Here is a 23905-nt window from a genome sequence, read left to right as displayed (position 1 = left end):
AGAACTCGACTAGAGGAAGATGAAAACAAAAAAAAAAAAAAAATTATAAAGGAAACAAGGGTAAATTGTTACAATTTGATGAACCTGACCTATGCTCATGGAGGTAGTAACTCTAAATACCAACAGAGAGGGAAGGAGTCATCACATCAAGTATCAATGCTATCCCCTCTGTACACAGGGAAGATAGGGACAGGCAATGTAGACTTTGGCTACCTAAAATGAGGAAGTGATAAAGGCACGAAGTGACTGGCTTACAAGGTTTCAAGAGGGAGTTTAATTTAAGAGTATGGGGGAAAGAAAGAGTCCCCACTAAATAATTTTCATGTTGTCTAGATGGGTCTAGTGAAAAGACATGGGGATAAGATTTGTATGATTCAATAGTGAATAATTGTTATTGTAACTAATTGTGACTGTCACAATTGTAAAGGTAGAAGTTTTGTAACGAAAAAAGTAGAGTGTTTAATCTTACAGTCCAAAAACAGAGGATTTAGGACCATCAAGGGAGAAGAGCACAAGCAGAATGCCGGACCTTATCCAGGGAAGCAGCGGGACCTTATCCAGGGAAGCCGTGATGCCAGAGACGGATGCAGAGACTGGGTCCTGGAGAGGAGGAGCGGCTGAGGACTCTAGATTCATTGGAAGAGAAGGCCTAAGAGCTGGTGGCCAGGAAGCAGATTTGCAGAATGTACCCTTTAGAGGTGTAAATTATTATATATGCCTGAGTGTTGGGTTTTTTTTTAAAAAGCTAACCTGAATAGAGAGAAATACTGTTAACTGATGGTAGTTGGAGGGGATTATAATCACTGTAATGAAACAAGGTGTATGATTTGTTGAATGTAAAACTGATGATCTGCCCTGTAAACTTTCACTCAATCCACAATAAAAACATTAAAAAAAAAATTACCCAGAAGGTCAGTATGGTGCCTAAAAAAAAAGGTAATGGTGTTTAATACCATTCAACTATATGTTGGCATACTCTTACCAGACACTCCTTGCATAGGTTTGTTCACCTGTGCAATGTGGAATGTCTTATTGCTAGAAGAAATATGACCAGAGAGGTCGTATTTAGGGAATAAAAAAATAATTTTATTGGAAAACCTACTGTGGTGTAACGGGCTATAAGCATGTTTTGATATTTAATTTTTACCTCCTTCCCCCTCAAAAACAAGCAAACAAAACTCTCGGATGTGTAATAATTATTCCCATTATATGATGCAAAGTGATTGGTACTCAGGAGCTTACATAACATGCCCAAGTCATATAACTTATAAGTATCAGAACTGTGTCTAGATCTTCCTGAGAGCGAAGTCTAAACTCTTTCCAATATGCATTGTTGTTGTTAAGTGCCATCAAATTGCTTCCAACCCACAGTGACTCTGTACAGCATTTCAAGGAGCTACTGATGAGCTTGAACTACCAACCTTGTTGTTCAAACCGACTTTGCAGTCTAGTGCATTAACCCACAGTGCCACACTAAGACTTAGATTACTTAATTTAAAACCAGAATTTAGTCTCTAATTTCTACCTCTGTTTATAAAACCTGTCATTGAATAACTAGTTTTTACTGTCTTCCTCTGTTACTCTTCTTAATCAAGATAACTTTTACAGTTTTTAGAATGTCTCCGAATAATATACTGTTGACTATATCTACATATGTATATAATAAATCTGATCATTTTTCTAAATGCCTATCAATTACAGAGAATCAATTATTTTTTTTAATATGAAACATCCTATACTTAATGGCCAACAATCATTTGTTTGTCTACTATAGTGACTTTTTTGTTACTGAGATGCCAAAACCTATGCCACCGATAGTTTCGATATTAGCAGGGTCATCCATGGTGGACAAGTTTGAGCAGAGCTTCCACACTAAGAGTAGGAAGGAGAGGAGGACCACTTAAGGAGAGCAGTAGAACATTGTCAAATATAGTGCCCAAAGATCCTTCAGGTTGAAAGGCACTCAAAAAAAAAAAAAAATGACTAGCGAATAGCTGTCTCTTCAAGTGATTTGGATGGAGTTAAGGATTCTGAACTTTGATTTGCTTATGGGGAACAACTCAAAACGAGAAGAAACAGACACAAACATCCATTAATAATTGGAATGTGGAGTGTATGAAGTATTAATCTAGGAAAATTCAAAGTTGTCAAAAATGAAATGGAACACAAAAAGGTTGACATCCTAGGCATTAGTGAGCTGAAATGGACTGGTATTGGCCATTCTGAATCAGCAAATTATGTGGTTTACTATGCCAGGAATGACAGATTGAAAAGGAATGACATAATATTCATCATCAAAAAGAACATTCAAGATCTATCTTGAAGTATAATACTGCCTGTGGCTAGGCTAATATCCATATGCCTACTAGGAAGGCCAGTTAATACCACTATTATTCAAATTCATATACCAACAGTTAAAGCTAGTGGTGATGAAATTGAAGAATTCTACTAACTTTGTGTACTTGTGCTTTATTTACTATAAAAAGTCATTTTTTAAATGTTTTATTGTGAATAATGTGATAATTTACAGGGGAGAACATTAGTTTTACATTCATCCTATTGTATGTCATTTGATTGCCATGGTTACAATCCCCTCCATGACAAACAGTAGGTATATTCCAGCACTTAATTGTGCTGATGAGGAATCTGTACATAGACAAAGATGCAGTTGTTTGAACAGAACAAGAAGATAGTTAATGGTGTAAAAACGCAAGATGTGCATCAGTGTTGCATCCTTTAACCATACCTATTCAATCTGTATACTGAGAAAGTAATCAGAGAAACTGGATTATATGAAGAAGAAAGTGACATCAGGATTGGAGGAAGAAGAATTAACAACCTGTGATATGCACATAACACAGCTTTGCTTGCTGAAAGTGAAGAGAACTTGAAATACTGATGAGATTAGACTAGTCTTTAATATTGATTGCACCTCAATATATAGAAAATGAAAATCTTCACAACTAGACCAGTAAATAATATGATAAATGGAGAAAAGATTGAAGCTGTTAAAAACTTCAATTTGCTTGAATCCATAATCAGTGCACATGAAAGCAACAGTGAGGGAGTCAAGCAACATATCAAGAAATCAAACAACATATACTGCATTAGGCAACTCTGCTACAAAAGACTTCTTTAAATTGTTCAAGTGCAAAGATTTCAGTTTGAAGACTAAGGCGTGCCTGACCCCAGCCATGGCATTTTTAGTGTCTTCATATGCATGTGAAAGTTGTACAATTAATAAGGAAGACCAGAGAAGAATCAATGCATTTGAATTGTGGTATTGATAAAATCAATATTGGAAATACCATGGGCTGCCAAAGAACAAACAAATCTGTCTTGGAATAAGTACAAATAGAAAGCTCCTTTGAAGCGAGGATGGCAAGCAAGGATTTGTCTCTCATACTTAGGACATATTATCAGGAGACATCAGAAGGATATCATACTTGGAAAACTGGAGGGTCAGAGAAAATGAGGAAAACTCCCAACAAGATGGTAGCAACGATGGGCTCAAACATAACAGTTGTGAGGATGGCACAGGGCTAGGCAATGTTTCATTCTGTTGTATATAGGGTCACTGTGAGTCAAAACCAACTTGATGGCACATGACAACAACAGCTGCTTAATAGTGTGAACAAAACCATCCTTAGCTGTTTGCTTTTTCTTCACATGTCTGAATCCAGGAACCCTTTGCCCTCCTGTCATTTTAAAAAATATATTTTATTGTGAATAATATGATAGTTTACATGGGAGAACATTAGTTTTACATTCATCCCATCGTATATCATTTCATTGCCATGGTTACAATCCCCTCCATGCATCATCAACCAACCAAAGGATACATCCTACAAGTCTGCCCCACCCCCACCCCCAGTCGTCAGCACACAGCCCCTCTCCCTCTCTGGGTCTAGAGTCCCCAGCTGCTCCATGTCTCCACGTCATTGTCTGCCTCCATTTCATGGATCACTGCTTCTCTGGGTATGGTTCTGCTCTCTGCTCTTCTCCTTTCATGTTTTGAGTGATATATGAAAAGTATTCTACAGAGGCATGCAAATTGGAGAAGTGTTCAGAGCCATTCATTCTTATCATATGTAATTCAGAATTGATTATACAATAGATCCTTGGAGCTCAATGTTTCTCCTGTTCACATGCTATCCCAAAGATCCATGAAGACGGAATCAGTAGTCATTTTGTACACAGGTTTTAGAATAAGACTTTGATCTATATTCTAGATCCAACATTTACTAGCTCTGTATTACCTTGGGCAAGTTACCTAATACATCAAGTCTCAATCTCATATATCAAAAGAGTTAATAGTGTCTTCTTTCCATGATTGTTATGAGGACTAAATGCGATAGTGCACTACATGCTCTAAGCACAGTGCTTAGCACATGTTAATCTCTCAATGAATATTAAATAATATAATTATAATTTGCCTTTAATAATTAGGTATTTTGCTGATAACTTTTCACAAAATTTGGAAACTGTCAAAAATGAAATGGAGCACAAAAAGAATGACATCATAGGCATTAATGAGCTGAAATGGACAGGTATTGGCCATTCTGAATCAGACAGTCTTATGGTGTACTATGCCATTAACAACAAATTAGATAAGAATGATGTCCCATTCATTGTCCCGAAGAACATTTCAAGATCTGTCTTGAAGTACAGTGCAGTCTGTGAAAAAGATAAAATCCATATGCCTACAAAGGAAACCAGTTAATACCACTATTATTCAGATTTATGCACCAACAATTAAGCCAGTGTTGGTGAAATTCTAAAATTCAACCAATTTGTTTACTTGTGCTTTATTGACTATGCAAAGGCATTCAACTGTGTATCATAGCAAACTGTGGATAACGCTTTGGGGTTAACGCATGGGTAGCAAGTCGCTTAGATAGTGTGCCTAAACCAACATCTTTATCTCCAAGGCTACTACTTATCAACATGTAGAATAAATCAGGTGCTGTTGGGGCACAGTATACAACTCTGAATCTGAGCATATTGTTCTCTATCCTGTATACCTCTTATGACAAAAATTACACACCATTTTAGAAATTAAAAATTTTGGAATTTGATATCTTTGAAAATCTAATGAAAGTTGAATGTAATCTCTCTTAGTCCCCCGGGATTACTGTCCCTCTAACAGGGTCACTATGAGTCGGAAGCTACTACAAAGCACTTCACAACAAAAAAGCAGGTGTTGGCAAACTATGACTTGAGTGCCAAATCTGTCTTACTGTCTGTTTCTGTATGGCCTGCAAGTGAAGAATGGTTTTTACATGTTTATAAATTGTTGAAACAAAATCAAGAGAAGAATAATATTTTGTGTCAAGTGAAAAATTAAATGAAATTCAAGTTTCAGTATCCATAAGTAGAGTTTTATTGAAACACAACCACACGCATTCATTTACTTATTATCTGTGGCTGCTTGCAATGAGCCCTTGGAACAGAGGCCATATTGCTCACAAAGTAAAAAATATTTACTTTCTTCCCCTTTACTGAAAAAGTTTGTCAACCCCTGATCTTAATAGATGGGGTATAACACACATACATAACTCATTTTCTTTTCATAATACTTGCTAGATTTTCCATGGAGACTAAACAGTCAAGCTTAACAACTTTGAAGGGCAAAACTTAATTTCATATAGTCTTAGTGTACATGTCACAGAAACCTGGCAAGCTTTCAGTAGCTTTGAAGGACTACATTTGAGGAAGAGGGCAGAGCTAGAGGTTGAATGACTCATACTAAAACTTCAGCCCAGCTCACATCCAACTCAATGCCTGATGAGCTAGAGATGATAAATTGTTTACCCTTCCTAAAAAATGAATAGAGGGCCTTTCTAGTAGACGTCATCTGGAATGACTACGTTTCTTTTATATACAATGTCAAAATATATAATGTCATGCAAATTATATACAATGTCATGCAAAGAGGAAGCTGTGACTGACAAGCAAAAGAAAAAAAAAAAATAGTAGCAGACCAACAGGTGATTTAAATATTGATTTTAACAAGAACGGACTTTAAAATAACTGTGACTGTTACTTTTCTTTTGATTTTCTATCAACAATTTGAAACTTTGTGAAAACCATTCTTCATTTGAAGGCCATAAAGAAACAGGCAGTAAGACAGTTTTGACACTCAGACCATAGTATGCCAACACCTGTTTTGTTGTTGTTAAGTGCTGTCGAGTCAGTTCCAACTCATAGTGACCCTGTATAGGGTTTCTGAGGAGTGGCTGACGAGCTTGAACCACTGACCCTGATGTTCAAACCGACCTTGCAGTCCAACATATTAACCCACAGCACCACATTTAGAGGGACAGTAATCCTGGGAGACTGAGAAAGATTTCATTATGCTTGCATCTGATTTTCAAAGGTATCAACAAGCTGGATTATATCAAAAAGAATGGGGCATCAGGATTGGAGAAAGACTCATGAACAGCCTGCAATATGCAGATTACACAACCTTGCTTGCTGAAAGTGAAGAGGATGTAAGATACTCACTGATGAAGATCAAAGACAATAGTCTTTGTTATGAGTAGCATCTCAATGTAAAGATAGCAAAAATCCTCACCACTGGACCAATAGGTAGCATCATAATAAATGGAAAAAAGACTGAAGTTGTCAAAGGCTTCATTTTGCTTGGATCCACCATCAACACTCATGGAAACAGCAGTCAAGAAATCAAACAACGCATTGTGTTTGTCAAACCTGCTGCACAAGACCTCTTTAAAGTATTCAAGAGCAAAGATGTCTAAGTTTGAGTACTAAGGTATTCCTGAACCAAGCCATAGTATTTTTAGTAGCATCATATGCATGTGGAAGTTGGACAGTGAATAAGGAATATCAAAGAAGATTTGATTCATGGTGTTGAGGAAGAATATTAAAAGTACCATGAATTGCCAGAAGAACAAACAAATATGTGTTGGAAGAAGTACAGCCAGAATAATCCGTAGAAGCCAGGATAACTAGACTTCATCTTTCATACTCTGGACATACATATTATTAGGGGGGGACCAGTCCTTGGAGAAGGACACCATGCTTGGTAATGTGGAGGGTGAGCAAAAAAGAGGAACACCCCCAGCTAGCTGTATTGGCATAATGGCAGCAGCAACGGGCTCAAGCGTCACAACAATTGTGAGGTTGGCAAGGACTAGGTAGTGTTTTGTTCTGTTTGCATAGGGTAACTGATGTATGTTGGGGCCTACTAGAAAGCATCTAGCAACAGCAACAGCAACTGTACTAAATTAAATAGGAAAATAAAAAGATGGCCAAAAAGATCAAAACCAGAATTTCAACAGAGAATTGGAATATATTAGCAAACCAAGTGGACGTTCTAGAACTCATATTAAGAACTCATCGGATAGGCTTACAAGTAGATCATATACTGCAGAAGACAGAATTAGTGAACTCAAATATGGGTCACAAAAAAAATATTCAAAAAAAAAAATTTAAAAAGCAATGGAAAGAATAGAACAGAGTATCAGAAAATATTTGCAGTGAATAATATCTTTAAGTGTTTCCATTATTGAGAAGCTGCATGCTGAATATTACCCTAATTTTATAAACTAGAAACTGATTTTGTAACAGCCCTAGCTTCACTCAGCAATTTATTAGTGATCTGCTGCTCTGTTTGAAATCTAAATGAGATGATGAGAAAAAAATTACTAATGAACTGTTGTTACTAAATGACTATTTGAGGCAATTCATTTCTGTTCTATATATTTAAGTACTTTTATTCTTTTCCTGTTTGCCACAACACTAACCTTGGTAGAATAGTGGATTATGAGCTACCTACTAACCACAAATTCAGTAGTTCAAATCTACCAATCGCTCCAAGGGAGAAACGTGACACTTTCTGCTCCTGTATAGATTTACAGCCTCAGAAACCCCATACAGGGTCCCTATGAGTTAGAACCAACTTACTGGCACACTACCACCACAACCATAAACCTCTAAGCAGAAAATGTATTTGAGATTAAAAGTATTGTAAAGTACAAAGATACACATTATAATCATTGGTGTTGTATGCTGTCTCATAGCAACCCTGAATAGGGTTTCAGAGAACAGCCGATGGATTTGAACTGCCAACTTCACAGCAATCCAGTGTTTATCCTATGGTGGCATATCAGGGTTCTTATAAGGATTTGTTGTTGTTGTTAAGTGCCGTTGAGTCGGTTCTGACCCATAGCGACCCTGTACAAGGTTTCCGAGGGTGTAAATCTTTACGGGAGTGGAAAGCCTCATCTTTCTCCCGCGGAGCTGCTGGTAATTTCGAACTGCTGACCTTCAGGTTCGCAGCCCAATTCGTAACCACTATGCTACCAGAGAAAATCTAAGAAGTTTTATGAGTTAATCCCTTGGAGGACAGGTAACCCTTGATCAGCTCAAGGGGTACAGAAATTTCTAAGAGGAATGATAAAATCCTAATTTATTCAGAAAAGCATGAGATATAAAGCTTTTTTAAAGTGTGATTTAAGCAAAAATCAAATGACCAAGGCTGAATGGCATAATGGAGCCCTGGTGTGACGCTGTGGGTTAATGTGCTAGACTGCAAGGTCAGTTTGAGCCAGAAGGTCTGAGGTTCGAGCTCACCAGCTGCTCCTCGGAAACCCTATACAGAGTCACTGAGTTGTAATTGACTCAATGGCACTTAATAACAATAACAATACGGCGTAATGGTTAAGCCCTGGGCTGTTTACCAAAAGATCAACAAATCTGGCTCCCATAAAGACTTACAGCCTAGGAAACCCTATGGGCAGTTCAGGGTTGCTATAAGTGGGAATTGCCTCAACAGCACATAGCAATAACTGTATGTTGTTGTTAAACCAGAAGGGTCCATATCACAATACTTGAATGGTTTTTAAATTCGTTGGCTCAGACCCTACCTACCTCAGACATCCAAAGCAGAATTTCCAGAGATGGATTCTAGGATTTTAGGAGATGAAGATTCTTTTAGTTAATAATATTTACCTAAGCTAAGAATAAATTAAAATTTTGAAGCCTTTTAACAAATTTTGAGTGGTGGAGGAGATTTAAAGGAAAACAGGACTTTCAAATAAGAGGAATTTGTTGTTGTTGTTGTTAAGTGCCATCGAGTCGGGTCCGACCCATAGCGACCCTGTACAGGGTTTCCGAGGGTGTAAATCTTTACGGGAGTAGAAAGCCTCATCTTTCTCCCGCGGAGCGGCTGGTAGTTTCGAACCGCTGACCCTAAGGTTCGCAGCCCGATTCGTAACCACTACGCTACCAGAGCTCCTTAAGAGGAATTTAGGTGAATTAAATCTTTGACCTGACTTTGGACAAGAAGGTAAATTAAGAATGTGTGTGTAAATTTTATTGAATTGAAAAAAAAGAAGAAAGTGTGTATAAGGGCCACAAAATTTCATCAGTTAACATGTTAAGCAAATTAGAGAAATTAAAACATATAAATTCATTATTTTTCATGTGTCTAGACTACAATGACTTTGATAAAGAGGAAAACTATTTTTAGTATGCATACTTCTTCAGGTTGCAGTAAAGATACATCTGAAAAAGGGACCTTGAGAGGGCAGAACCACTAGCAGAATTTTCTTAATCACAGACCCATTCTCAAAATGTTTTTTAAATGTATAAAACAAAATACCTGGCAGTGCAAATACTTCTTTAAGATCCATTAAACAAGATATGGCAATATATCTAATGTCAGTGTTGTTAAGTGTTATGAAGTTGGTTCCAACCCATAGTAACCCTGTATAGTGTTTCCAAGGGGTAGCTGGTCAATTTGAACCTCCGGCCTCGTGGTTCAAATGAACCTTATGGACAAGTGCTTATCCTACAGTGATAATTTCGAAGTAGTGGTGATTGATTGTAGTTTGATATATCTGCAACTATTTGAAATGAAAATTTTCTAATTTCTATTGGTGACGAAATCTGAGATTTTGCTAGTGCTTTTGTGGTTTGTTGCCTACATTTATTATTGATGAAAATACTCCTGTGAGAGATTAGTGAAAATAAAGACTGTTTTTTCCCATCCAAGTTCATGGATCACATGAATTCTGTTCACAGATAAGTATCATGGTTAGTAATTACTTGTGATCTAGTTGTTTTAAAATACATTTGGTAATGGAGTCAAATATTAGGTGTGTCACACTTTATAAAAGAAAATGTTTCTGAAAAGATAAGTATAAAACAAATCATTGTATTCAAATCTGTTTATCTACTTTGTTTTCATTATAATATTGGAGATTGCATTACTCAGTGGGAAAGAATAATGTGGCTCCCAAATATAATAAAAAGTCATTTAAAAAGGAATCCGATTTTTAAAAACATTTAAAATAAATTTTGAAAAAATTGATCATGATAGGCATAAAATAGGTGTTCCATGCCTAATTATTGTATGGAGGGTATTGTATGCAGCATTTTGTGTGAATTACCATGTTTAATACTTAAATAATTGTATGATGTTGTTATTACTCTAACACACACACACATACCCCATTTTAAAGAATAGCCAATTTGTTGCATTGCGGTTAGACAGACCTAGATTCAGTCATAGATTCCACCACTTACCAGTTAAATGACTTGGGTCAAGTTAACCTCTCTTAAGTTTTCTTATCTACATCTACTTCATGGTGATAATGTGAGATAATGCATAAAGTAACTTAGCATGATACCTGGCACACAATAAGTTTGTCGACATTACCATTGATCCACATATTGCCAAAATCCAGGATTCCATTCTCAATCTCCATTTTATACCAGCCGTCAGTACCCTCTTCAATAAAACAGTTTCTTTACTTGACCTGTGTGATACCACTTGCTCTTGGCATGCTTAAAGGGCTCATTCCTTGAACCTCTTCTCTAACTCTCTAGATGATATCATATAGTCCCATAGTTTTAAATGACATATATAGGCTAGGACTATACTGTAACAGCTATGAACCCACACAGACCTAACCTCTCAATTCTTCAGGTTCACATTTCCAGATGCCACAGCAAATAAGAACAACTTAACATCTGAACTTGGATGTCTACTAAGCAATTCAAATTTAGTACTCAAAACTTAACATTTCATTTGTGTCCAGTGAATCCTGCTCCTCTTTCATTTTCTCCTTACTAAATGACAACTCCATTGTTGCAATTTATTAAGTTAGCGTCTCTTTCATAACACATAACCCATTTAAGTAATACTCTTTTCTACCTTCAAAAATTATCCATATTCTAAACCCTTTTCACCACATCCACTGCTACTACCTGATTAAAGTCATAACATCTCTCTCCTAGAGTATTGCAGTAGCTTCCTAACTGCTTCCTTTCTTGTTTCCCTTTAGTCTCTATTTCCCCATAGCCAAGGCTGATCTTTTTGAAAACAAAATCATATCACTCCTCTTCATAATACTCCAGTGTCTTCGCATCTCACCTAAAACAAAATCCAAAGTCTTTACCATAGCCAATGTGATCTATCCTTCTACTCTTTTTCAGATCACATGCTCTATCACTCTCTCACTGCCACACCATAACAACATATCACTCACTCTGTTTCAGCCATGTTTGCTACCTTGTGATTGGTTCCTCAGATATTCCATAAATTTCATTCACTTGCCATCTGCTCATTTTGGAAGATGTTTCTTTCATATCTGCAGGACTCACACCATCACATCCTCCAGTTCTTGCTCAAATATCACCTTTACAGAAAGACTTTTCCTGGCCAACCTTTTTAAAATTGTAAACTATCCAAGCATTCCAGATGCTCTTCCCTATAGAAAAAAAATATGTATATTGTTTCATTTATTTTCTGCCTCATCCAAGAAGAATGTTAGGTTCATGTGGGTGTAGGGATTTTTATCTGTTTTGTTCACTATGCTATTTCCTGTATCAACTACAAATTTGTTAAATTAATGACTTTTTAAATTTTAATACTTTATCAGGTACTACACAGTTTATGCCTGACCCCAAGTTCATGGATCACGGGCAGTCCCATCCAGAAGATGTAGATATGTACAGCACTAGAAGCTGAAATAGACTGCATAGAAAACTTCAAGATGTGTGAAGTTGCAAATAATGATGAAAAATCATGTAATGGGTAACTTGTGACACATAGAGTGTAAGTTTAAAATTTCCCCCTTACGTCTTGTAATGTATAGTTTGACCAATCACATCTGTGATTAATATGCAAATTGAATACAATACAAACAGTATTGAATGATTGATGAGGAGACGCTGGTATTAGGATGCATTTGATGACTTTTAAGGATGCTTATAAAAGACTAAAAAGGAATAAAGATATGGACAATGATGGAACTAAAATATGAAAATATGTACTTATATACACAAATATACCTGCTCTAGCCTTTCTAGCCTTTTCTAAATTAATGTTAGCTAAATCAAAATGGTAGAATGGTGTATGGAAGGATGCCCCGCCCCCTTTTATTGCATATCCCAAGTCTGGAATAAAATGTGCATATTTTTGGCACTTACACTTGGTTTTGTCTCTTTCTTTTTTTAACTTCTTATAAATGTCCAAAAACAACTAACTTTGTAAAGATACTTATATGCTACATATGATTCCTAAGCAATAATTATTGAGCAATTATTCTACTGGTTTTTTTTGTTTTGTTTTTAGGTAATTTCCTCTCTGTTCTCTTGGAGAGCTGTTATAGACCTTTTATTCTCAAACCTCCTATATCTGCCAAAGATAACTATTTCTCCTCTTTCATAGAGGAGGAGGGAAGTTATTAAATGTTATAATTCTCATTTTCTTCATATCTCTTTATCACTTAATTCTTTCTAGTCATGCTTTCATTTCCCTTTCAAATGAATGTCTCTGTTTGTGTATCTAATATCATCCCTTCCCATATTTTCTAGGACCTTACTCTATTTTGTTTTATCTTCAGTTTTTGGTTTCTACCTTCAGTCTTTTCCTCAACCTCTAAATAACTTAAGATCTTCTCAAAAACAAGACAGAAGTAAACTTTCATTAACTCTGGGTCTTCCAGTCAAGCTATATTTTCTTGTTTGTCAGTTTGTCATACTGTCATGCCTTGTGTGTTGCTGTGATGCTGGAAACTATGCCTTAAGATCACCCACATGTATAGATTTCAGCAAAGCTTCCTGACTAAGACAGACTAGTAATTACTAGTAATCACTCTCCTTAGTAGTCTGCCTATAGACACTGAAAACCTTATGAATAGCAAAGAATTATTGTCTGATACAGTGCCAAAAGATGAGGCCCTCGGGTTAGAAGGCATTCAGAATATGATGGGGGAAGAGTTGCTTCCTCATAGTATAGTTAACCTTAATGACAAGAATGGAATGAAGCTCTCAGGACATTTGTTTGCTGATTGGGCACAACTTAAAGTGAGAAAAAAACAGCTGTAAACATCCATTAATAATTGGAACATGGAATGTACAAAATATGAATCTAGGAAAATTGGAAGTCATCAAAATGAAATGGAATGCCTAAATATTTATACCCTAGGCATTAGTAAGCTGAAACAAACTGGTATTGGTCATTTTGAATTAGGCAATCATGGTTTACTATCTGGCGAATGACAAACTGGAGAGGAATAGCATCATATTCTTCATCAAAAAGAGTATTTCAATATATATCAAGTACAGTGCTGTCTGTGATAGAATGATATTCATATACCTACAAGAAAGACCTCAAACACCCTACACAGGGTACTATGAGTTGGAACTGGCTTGACGGCACTTAACAACAGCAAGGAAGACTATTTAATACCACTATTATTCAAATTTATATATCAACCGCAGAAGCCACTGATGATGAAATTGAAGAATTCTATCAGCTTTTTAAGTCTGAAATTGTTTCATTCAAATGTGCAATCAAGACGCATTGATAATTACTGGTGATTGTAATACAAAAGTTGGAAACAGGATGAATCTGTAGTTGGAAAATAATGGCCTTGGTGTTGGAAATGATGCTGGAGATTGTATGATATAATTTTATAGTACCAATGATGTATTCGTTGCAAATGCCTTTTCTAAAAAAACATAAAACTCAAGTGTACACATAAACCTCACCAGATGGAATATAAAGGATTCAAATTGACAACATCTGTTGAAAGAAATAGTAGAAATACTCAATATCATCAGCCAAAACAAAGTCAGGGGCCAAATGTGGAAAACTGTAAACTACTCAAGCACACCAGATGTAATTTCAGGTTGAAGCTGAAGAAAATTAAAACAAGTCTATATGGTCTTGAATATACTCCACCTGAATTTAGAGACCATCTCAAGAACAGATTTGATGCATTAAACACTAATGACTGAAGACTGTAGGAGTTGTAGGATGACATCAAGAACATCATCCATGAAAAAATCAAAAAGTCATTAAAAAGACAGGAAATAAAAGACCAGAATGGGTGTCAAAAGAGACTCTGAAACTTGCTCTAAGAAATGTAGAGAAGCCAAAGTAACCAGAAGAAATGAGGAAATCAAAGATCTAAACAGGAAATTTCAAAGGGCAGCTGGAGAAGACAAAGTAAATATTATAATGAAATGTGCAAAGATGTGGAGTTAGAAAATCAAAAGAGAAGAAAACAGCATTTCTTAAGTTGAAAGAACTAAAGAAAACATTCAAGCCTTGACTTGACTGAAGGATTCTGTAGGCAAAATATTGATTGGCACAGGAACCATCAAAAGAAGATAGATGGAAGGAATGCACAGAATCACTGTACTGGAAAGAATTGACCCATGTTCAACCATTTCAAGAGGGTATCATATGTCAAGAACAAGTGATACTGAGGGAAGAGAGGTCCAAGCTGCACTGAAGGGATTCGTGAAAAACAAGGCTCCAGGAAATTAATGGAATTCTGGTATGGTACTGTAGGATTAAGCACTGGACTTCTAACCACAAAGTCGGTGGTTCAAACCCATCAGCCACTCTTTGGAAACCCTATACAGGGTAGCTCTGAGTTAGAACGGACTCAAGGACATCTAACAACAAAAAACAAGAAGGAATTGATGGAATACAAATTGAAGTGTTTCACCAAACTATTTAAGTACTGGAGATGCTCACTTGTTTACATGAAGAAATTTAAAAGATAGCTACTTGGCCAATCAATGGGAAGAGATCCATATTTTTACCATTTCGAAGAAAAATGACCCAGTGGAATGAAAAAAAAAATCATTGAACAATATCCTTAATATTACATGCAAATAAAATTTTACTGAAGATAATTTAAAAACTATTGCAGCAGTACAACAGGGAACTGCCTGAAATTCAAGCTGGATTCAGAAAAGGTCATGAAATGAGGGATATAATGCTTATGTTAGATAAATCTTGAGTATAAGCAGAGAATACCAGAAAGATGTTTACTGGTGCTTTTTTGACTATGACTGTGTGGATCACAACAAACTGTGGATTACATTGTTAAGAATATGGGCATTCTAGAATGCTTATTGTGTTCATGTGGAACCTATGCATAGACCAAAAGGCAGTCGTTAGACTAGAACAAGGGGATACTGAATGGTTTTAACTCAGGAAAGGTGTGCATCAGGGTTGAATCCTTTCATCATACTTATTCAGTCTGTATGCTGAGCAAATAACCTGAGAAGCTGGATTATATGAAGAAGAACATGGCATCAGGATTTGAAGAATACTCATTAACAACCTGTGATATTACAGATGAGGCAACCTTGTTTGCTGGAAGTGTAGAAGACTTGAAATGCTTACTGATGGAAGATCAAAGACTACAGCCTTCAGTATGGATTTCATTTCAATGTAAAGAAAATGAAAATCTCCATAACTGGACCCCTAAGTAACATAATGATAGATAAAGAAAAAATCGAAGCTGTCTAAGACTTCCTTTTACTTGGACCTACAATTAAGACTTGTTAATTGAAGCAGCGATCAAGAAAACAAATGACCTATTAATTAGGTAACTCTGCAGCACAATATCTGTTTAAAGTATTCAAGAAAAGATGTCAGTTTGAGAAGTAAAATATGCCTGGCCCAAGCCATGGTAGTTTTAGTTGCCTCATATATGTGTGAGTTAGACGATAAATAAGGAATGCAGTAGAAGAATCTGTGCATATGAATTACTGTGTTGAAAGTGCCATTGACTGCCAGAAGAACAAACAAATCTCCGTTGGAAGGAGTACAGCCTGAATGCTTCTACGTTGGAAGGAGTACAGCCTGAATGCTTCTTAGCAGCGAGGATGGCAAGACTTTGTCTCTTATACTTTGGACTATTGTTAGGAGGGACCAGTCTTTGGAGAAAGATATCATGCTTGGTAAAGTGGAGCATCAGCATAAAAGAGGAAGACCTCTAATGAGATGGATTAACATGGTTGCAGCAACAATGGGTTCAAGCATAGTAATTGTATGATGTAGGACTAGGCTGAGTTTTGTTCTGTTGTGTATAGGTATGCTGTGAGGAACCAACTCGAAGGTACCTAACAGCAGCAACAGCCTGATTCTTCTACTCAAGCTATCTTCTCTTTTTCTATGATTTCCATACTTTAATTAAAAAATTAATTGTCAACATGGACAGATACACAGGCTGAATGGTTATGTGAGGGAGAGTAGGAGTATACCCATAAATATATAAAAGTTTGACAAGGTAATTGTATATGGGTATTTTACTCTTGTTGCAAAAATACTTATGAATGCAATGGAGCAAGAAGGGTCTGAAGGATGAAAGCTTAGACATTACCAAATACCTTGAGGTAATGAGTTGCTGGGCCATGGTGTCTCAAGACCATATTCCAGAGGCCATCATTGTGTCCTCAAAGACAATGGTCTACATCCTACTTTATTTTTTAGATAAATAACATCTTTATTTATGGTAATCGTCAGCATGAACCACGGTGGACTTTGTGGTTCCCAGTCCAGTACTTATTTTACTTTAGTTGTATTTTTTATTTAAAACATTTTGTTAATCACTGTAGGACATACTTAGGAATAATGAACTATGGGATCTGTTGCTGGTTCTGAATTCTGGTTGACAATTTGAGGGGTCATTTAATATATTTGGCAGCTGATGAGGTTGACAGCCCCAGCAAGTTTTAGCTAGACTAATAAGTAAACTTTCCACCACTCATCTGTCAGTTTGTTGTACTGTGGTGGCTTTTGAGTTGCTGCAATGCTGGAAGCTATGCCATGGGTATTTTAAATACCAGCAGCATCACCCATGGTGGACAGGTTTTAGATGAGCTTCCAGATGAAGACAGACTAGGAAGAAAGAGTGATGAACTACTTTCAAATATGTAGTCACTAAAAATCTTGTGAATAGCAGAGAAACACTGTCAGATATAGTGACTGAAAATGAGCCCCTCGGGTTGGAAGGTACTCAAAATGCAACTGGGGAAGAGCTGCCTCCTCAAAGTAGAGTTGACTGAGATTACGTGAATGGAGTAAAGCCCACGGGGCCTTCATTTGCTGCTGAGCACAACTCAAAATTAAGAGAAACAGCTGTAAATATCCATTAATCAGAACATAAAGTGTACAAAGTATCAATGTAGATAAGTGAGAAATTGTAAAAAATGAAATGGAACGCATAAACATTGATATCTTAGGTATTAGTGAGCTAAAATGGACTGGTATTGGCCATTTTGAATCTGACAACCAAATGGTTTACTATGCCGAGAATGAAAAATTGAAGAGGAATGGTGTTGCATTCATTGTCAAAAAGAACATATCCACATCAGTCGTGAGGTACAACACTGTCTGTGATAGGATAATATCTATGCACCTAGAGGGAAGACTAATTAATACCACTATTATTCAAATTTATGCACCAACCACTAAAGCCAGTGAGGACGAAATAGAATAATTCTACCAATATCTCAATCTGAAATTGATCAAACATGCAATCAAGATGTACTGATAATCACTGGTGATTGGAATGCAAAGGTTAAGAACAAAGAGGAAGGATCAGTAGTTGGAAAATATGGCCTTGGTGATAGAAATGATGCTGCAGATCGCATGATAGAATTCTTCAAAATCAATGATTTGTTCATTTCAAATACCTTCTTTAGACAGCATTAAGAGATGACTATACACATGGACCTCACCAGATGGAATACACAGAAATCAACTTGACTACATCTGCGGAAAGAGAAAATGGAAAAGCGCCATATCATCAGTCAAAACAAGGCCAGGGGCAGATTGTGAAACAGACCATCAATTGCTCATATGTAAATTCAGACTGAAGCAGAAGAAAATGAAAATATATCCCCCCTGAATTTAGAGATCATCTGAAGAAGAGATATGATACATTAAACACTAAAGACTGAAGACCAGAAGAGTTGTCGGATGACAACAAGAACATCAAAGAGGAAGAAAGCAAAAAGTCATTGAGAAGACAAGAAAGAAGGAAAAGAGCAAAAGAGATGTCAGAAGAGACACTGAAACTTGCTTTCCAGTGCAAAGATGCTAAAGCAAATGGAAGAAATGAGGAGGTCCAAGAGCTGAACAGAAAATTTCAAAGGTCAGCTCGAGAAGACAAAGTCAAATATTACAACAAAATGTGCAAAGATCTGGAGTCAGAAACCCAAAAGGGAAGAACATGCTCACCATTTCTCAAGCGTGGAGAACTGAAGAAAAAATTCAAGCCTCGACTTTCATTATTGAAGGATTCTGTGACAAATTATTGAATGATGCAGAAATCATCAAAAGAAGATGGAGGGAATACACAGAGTCATTGTACCAAAAGGAAATGGTTGATGTTCAACCATCTCAAGAGGTAGCATATGAAATAATTGGAATTATTAGTACATTCTTTATGTTTCTATGGTTAATTTTTTTTTTTTTTTACTTTTATAAAAGTTTGCCTGTTCCACATCCTCTTCTGAATCCAGCTTGAATTTATGGCAGCTCCTTGCCAGTGTACTGCTGCAACCATTTTTTAAATTATCTTCAGCATAATTTTATTTGCATGTTGTATTAATGATATCCTGTGATTTCCACATTCCGTTGGGTCATTTTTCTTTGGAACAGGCACAAATATGGATCTCTTCGAATCAGTTGGCTAGGTGATTGTTTTTCAAAATTCTTGGCTAAGACAAGTGTGGGCCTTCAGAACTTCATCTGTTTGTTGAAACATTTCAGTTAGTATTATGTCAATTCCTGGAGTCTTGTTTTTCACCAATGCTTTCATTACAGTTGGATTTCTTTCTAACATTGAGTCTTGATCATATGCTGCATGTTGAAATGGCTGAACATTAACCATTTCTTTTTGGTACATCGATTCTGTGTATTCCTTCCATCTTCACTTGATGCTTTCTGAATCATTTGATATTTTGCCCATGTGGTTGTTAAGTTCCATGGAGTTGGTTCTGACTCATAGTGACCCTGTGTAGGAGTGACTGGTGAGTTTGAACCGCCAACCTTGTTATTCAAGCCGACCTTGCTTATCCTACAGCACCACACTAGGACTCCATTTTGCCCATAGAATCCTTCAATATTTCAATATTTTTCCTCCAGTTCTTTCAGCTTGAGAAATGCTGAACGTATTCTTTCCATTTGGTTTTCTACATCCTATTATAGTGAGTAGCTATTAGAATCTTAAAAGCTCATGAGCGACCATCTAAGGTGCATCTGTTGGTTTCTCCTTGTACAAAAGAAAGAAGAGTGATGAAAATTAGAGATGGTGTAAATCAATTAGTCCAGCGGACTAATGGAACATGTGAACATCAGTCTCTACAACACTGAGACCAAAAGAACTAGATGATTCCTGGATACTACTACCCACTGCTCTGCAATGGATAGAGTGGGAAAAACATTGTGGAGCAAAACCATCAAGGGAGAAGAGCGGAGCGTGGAACCCTTCCCAGAGAAGCAGTGATGCCTGAGATGGAGGCAGAGATGGAGAGATGGAGCAGTTGGGGACTTTAGACACAGAGAGGGAGAGGGGCTGCGTGTTGACGACCGGGGGGCAGGCTTGTAGTGTATAACCTTTGGTTGGTTGATGATGCATGGAGGGGATTGTAACCATAGCAATGAAACGATATACAATAGGATGAATGTAAAACTAATGTTCTCCCATGTAAACTATCACATAATTCACAATAAAACATTTTTAAAAATCTGATCAGAAGAGACTAAAGGAACCCAAGACTATGACCCTCAGTCATTCTTCAGGTCTGGAAAGGAACTCACCTTTGTGGCCCAATTTTCAGCTAAGCAGTAAATAGGTATTTGGGGGACAACAGTAGTAATATATGCTCACCATGGACTGGCCAGCCGTTCAAGAGCAAAAGGTCAACATTTACCTAAGGCCAAAGTTCAGAAGGTTAGGAAGGAGGTAGGAATGGAAATAACCACAAATTACATACTTTGTTGAATGTAAAACTGATGATCTGCTCTGAAGACCATTCTAATCACAATAAAAATTTTCAAAAGGAAAAGATAAATCATTTAAACAATGGAGGGTGGGGGAGTAATTGTCACTTTCTTTTCCACTTTGATTTCTTCTTTTACTTGAGACACCCTGGTCCCTATGCATAACTTGGATTTTCAGTAATTATTGACTTTTGACTACTCCTTCCTTGAAACACTCCTCCCTTTGCACTGTCATTCCTGTTTCTTTTGTCGTTCTTCACTCTTCTTGTCTTGCTTCTCTCTCTAAATGCTGAGGCTGCTTATATATTGCACCCCTGGTCCTCTTTTCTCATTCTACTTATTCTCTCATTTTTGCTCAACACACTCCATTGGCTTCAGCCACCATTTTTATGTCATTATTTATATTTCCAGTTTTCTTATTTCCCCAGAGTTTCTAATATCTGATATATATATATATATATTAATATGCCTAAAACTAAATTATCTTTACTACTCTCCATTTCTATGTTTCTCAAATTTATTATACCGTCTAGATCCTTGTCATTGCTCATTTTCAAGTCTTCATCATCACTTTCCTGGCTAATCTGCCTGGCTGACTGTCTTGCTACTGTATAATCTGTTCTGTTCTCTGTCTTTTGAGAATATGTTCTGGCTCAAAAGTAACCAAAAAATGGTTTCCAATTCCTTAAACAAATAGTAGACTAAAGCCTGATTCATTGCAACCATCAGGAACCTTTTTCTCTCTTTTCACTCTGCTGTCTTTAGCATGTTAATATGTCACTTCATGGTTACAAGATGGCTGTTGTACCTCCAGAGAGAGCACACATATTCAAGGTAGAAAGAAGGGGTAGGGGGAAAGGTGCATGGATGATTCTTGACTATCAGAAAAGTACGAACTGAGAACACCCTCAGAAGACTTCTATATCAATCATAACTTATCACATAGTCACTAATAGCTTAAGGAAGATTACATTTCTTTCTAGAGTGAGGAAGGCAAGGAACAAGGGGCATTAGGTGTTGAGTATAACATACAGTGTCTACCACCTTATCTAAGAGTCCATCTGTCATATTGTTGCTGAGTCTTTCTGAAATCTTCAATGCCTTATCACTGACTATACAATCAAATCACATACAAGGACCTTCATGTCTGATCCTAATTTACCTTTATTCCTAGTCCTATCTTCCTCCTTCCCATCCCACCCTTGTACCAATGTATATTAAAATGTAACTGGCATACCACTTATGCTTTGCTTCTTTATATCTCTGCTTATTCTGGTGGCTCAGAATGTTCTTCTGTTTCATCTTGCTCCATAGGCCAAATTCCTACCTATCCTTCAAATCCGATTCCAGTGTTACTTTTCTCAATTTTTCCAGGTGGAATTAAGATATTCATTCCTCTTTCATCCCTTGCAGTTGGTATTTATAGTTATGATAGGCCACACAATTTGTAATGATTATGTCCTCACATATCAGGCTGCTAGTGTGTATGACTGAATCTGTGTAGCCATTGTGCCCATACTGGTACAAAGTAGGTTCTCAGGTGTTCTGCCATGTAGGTGGCACCACAAAATACAAAATATGAAGAGATATTGAATGTAAAACTGATGATCTGCCCTGTAAACTTTCACTCAATTCACAATAAAAACTTTAAAAAAAAATACAAAAAGAATTTTAAGTTTACCAAAGGGCATATCCTCTACTAGGAAGAATGGTAACATATATACAAATACAGTGTTGCATGTGATATCTGCTCTAAAATCTTATAGATGCTCAGATACAGAATGCAGTTCTAAGATAATGTCAGGATGTTCTAGGTGGGTAATCAGTTTCACTTACAAATTTTTCACAAGTTATTCAGAATTTAACTTCAATATTTGAAATGAGTCTGGTGTAGTACTGTGTGATAAGTGCAGGACTGCAAGGTCAGTTTGAACAAGATTGGCAGTTCAAACTCACCAGTCGCTCCTTGGAAACCCTATACTGGGTTCATATGGGTCAGCAGCAACCAACTCAACAGCACTTAATAACAATATTTGAAATGAAGTTTTAGCACCTCAGATCTGTTAACAATTAAATACAATCATTTATTTCATCAGCTCTAAGAGGCTATTACGGAGTTCTGGTGTGATGCTGCAGGATAATGTGCTGGAACCCAAGGTTAGTTTGAATTGCAAGGTCAGCAATTCAAACCCACTAGCCACTCCTCAGAAACCCTACACAGGATGCTATGAGTCGAAACCAACTTGATGGCACTTGACAACAATAAAGATTGTATTAAAGGAGCCCTGATAGCATAGTGGATTATGAGCAGGGCTGCTAACTGGAAGGTCAGCAGTTCGAATTACCAGTCAGATGAGTCTGTCTGCTCCCATAAAGATTTACAGCCTCAGGAATCCTACACATGGTCACTGCAAGTTGGAACTAACTTGCATTGACACACCACTACCACCAAGATACTATTTAGGAGCCCCGATGGGTAAAACATTGGACTGTTAAGTGCAAGTTGGAAGCTCAAACCCATCAGCCACTCCACAGGAGAAAGATGAGGCTGCCTGCTCCCATAAAATTTGTAGTCACAGAAACCATAAGGAGCAGTTTACTTTGCCTTACAGGGTTATTAGGAGTCCTGATGTGGCACTGTGGGTTAATGTGCTAGATTGCAACATTGGTTTGAACTGCAGTCAGCGGTTCAAGCTCAGCAGCTGCTCCTTGGAAACTCAATACAGGATCACTATGGGTCGGAACCAACTCGTTGGCACTTAACAACAAATAGTTGTTAAGAGTTGGAATCTACTCAATGACAGTGGGGTTTTTTGTTTGGTTGATTTGGTTTTAAGATATTAACCTCTAAGAAAGAAAATACGGAGCTCTGATGGCATAGTGGGTTACGTGTCGGGCTGCTAATCACAATGTCAGCAGTTCAAATCCACCATTTGTTCTGTGGGAGAAAGATGAGGCTTTCTGCTCCCATAAAGATTTACAGCCTGGAAACCCTATAAAAAGCTGCCATGAGTCAGAACTAACTGTAAGGCACACAATTACCACCAAAAAAGAAAATGCTTCCAGTTCATTACACTTAACCTGATTTCATGTTAAAATGTGAAAAAATAACCTCTTGAATTTGGTGAAATACAGTAGGCAAAAAATAAATAGCTCAAAGCCAGGCATAAGTGAAGGAACCTTGGTAGCATAATGAGTTATGCATTGGACTGCTAACTGCAAAGTCAGCAGTTCAAATCTACTAGCTGTTCCACAGGAGAAAAATGAGGCTTTCTGCTTCTGTAAAGATTTATAGCCTCGGAAACCCTATAAAGGGTCATTATGAATCAGAACAGACTCCAAGGCACACAACTACCACCATCAGGTATTAGTGATCTTTTTTATTATTTGATCTTTTATATTATCAATACTGCTACTAGCCATTAGTATATTAGTATAGATAATGAGGAGTTGATTGTAGCTGCAAAATCTATTTCAAAGTAAAAGATCCACTCACATCAAGAGTGTTAAGATCACTTATTGTATTGTACAACATTCAAAGTCAAATTGTTGGATTTGGATGACATTCAAATGTTGAGGCCTATGTTGGGATGTGTTGTTATGTGTCCTTTT

The 23905-nt window shown here is 36.9% G+C and overlaps 1 protein-coding gene across 1 annotated transcript in view; it reads left to right on the top strand.

Moving 5' to 3' along the window:
* LOC102822244 (apolipoprotein O-like) overlaps positions 1–12073 on the top strand; it is a 93791-nt gene extending 81718 nt beyond the window's left edge. The window contains exon 8 of the mRNA XM_006871311.1: positions 11913–12073. Coding sequence (XP_006871373.1) covers positions 11913–12001 — 89 coding nt within the window. The 3' untranslated portion in view covers positions 12002–12073. The remainder of the gene's footprint in view (positions 1–11912) is intronic.
* Positions 12074–23905: the final 11832 nt, after the last annotated feature.

This window comes from Chrysochloris asiatica, unplaced genomic scaffold (genome assembly GCF_000296735.1).
Source record: "Chrysochloris asiatica unplaced genomic scaffold, ChrAsi1.0 scaffold00167, whole genome shotgun sequence".
Taxonomy (NCBI): Eukaryota; Metazoa; Chordata; class Mammalia; order Afrosoricida; family Chrysochloridae; genus Chrysochloris; species Chrysochloris asiatica.
Note: the sequence above shows the minus strand (reverse complement) of the source record. Positions and strands in the feature narration are given on the sequence as shown.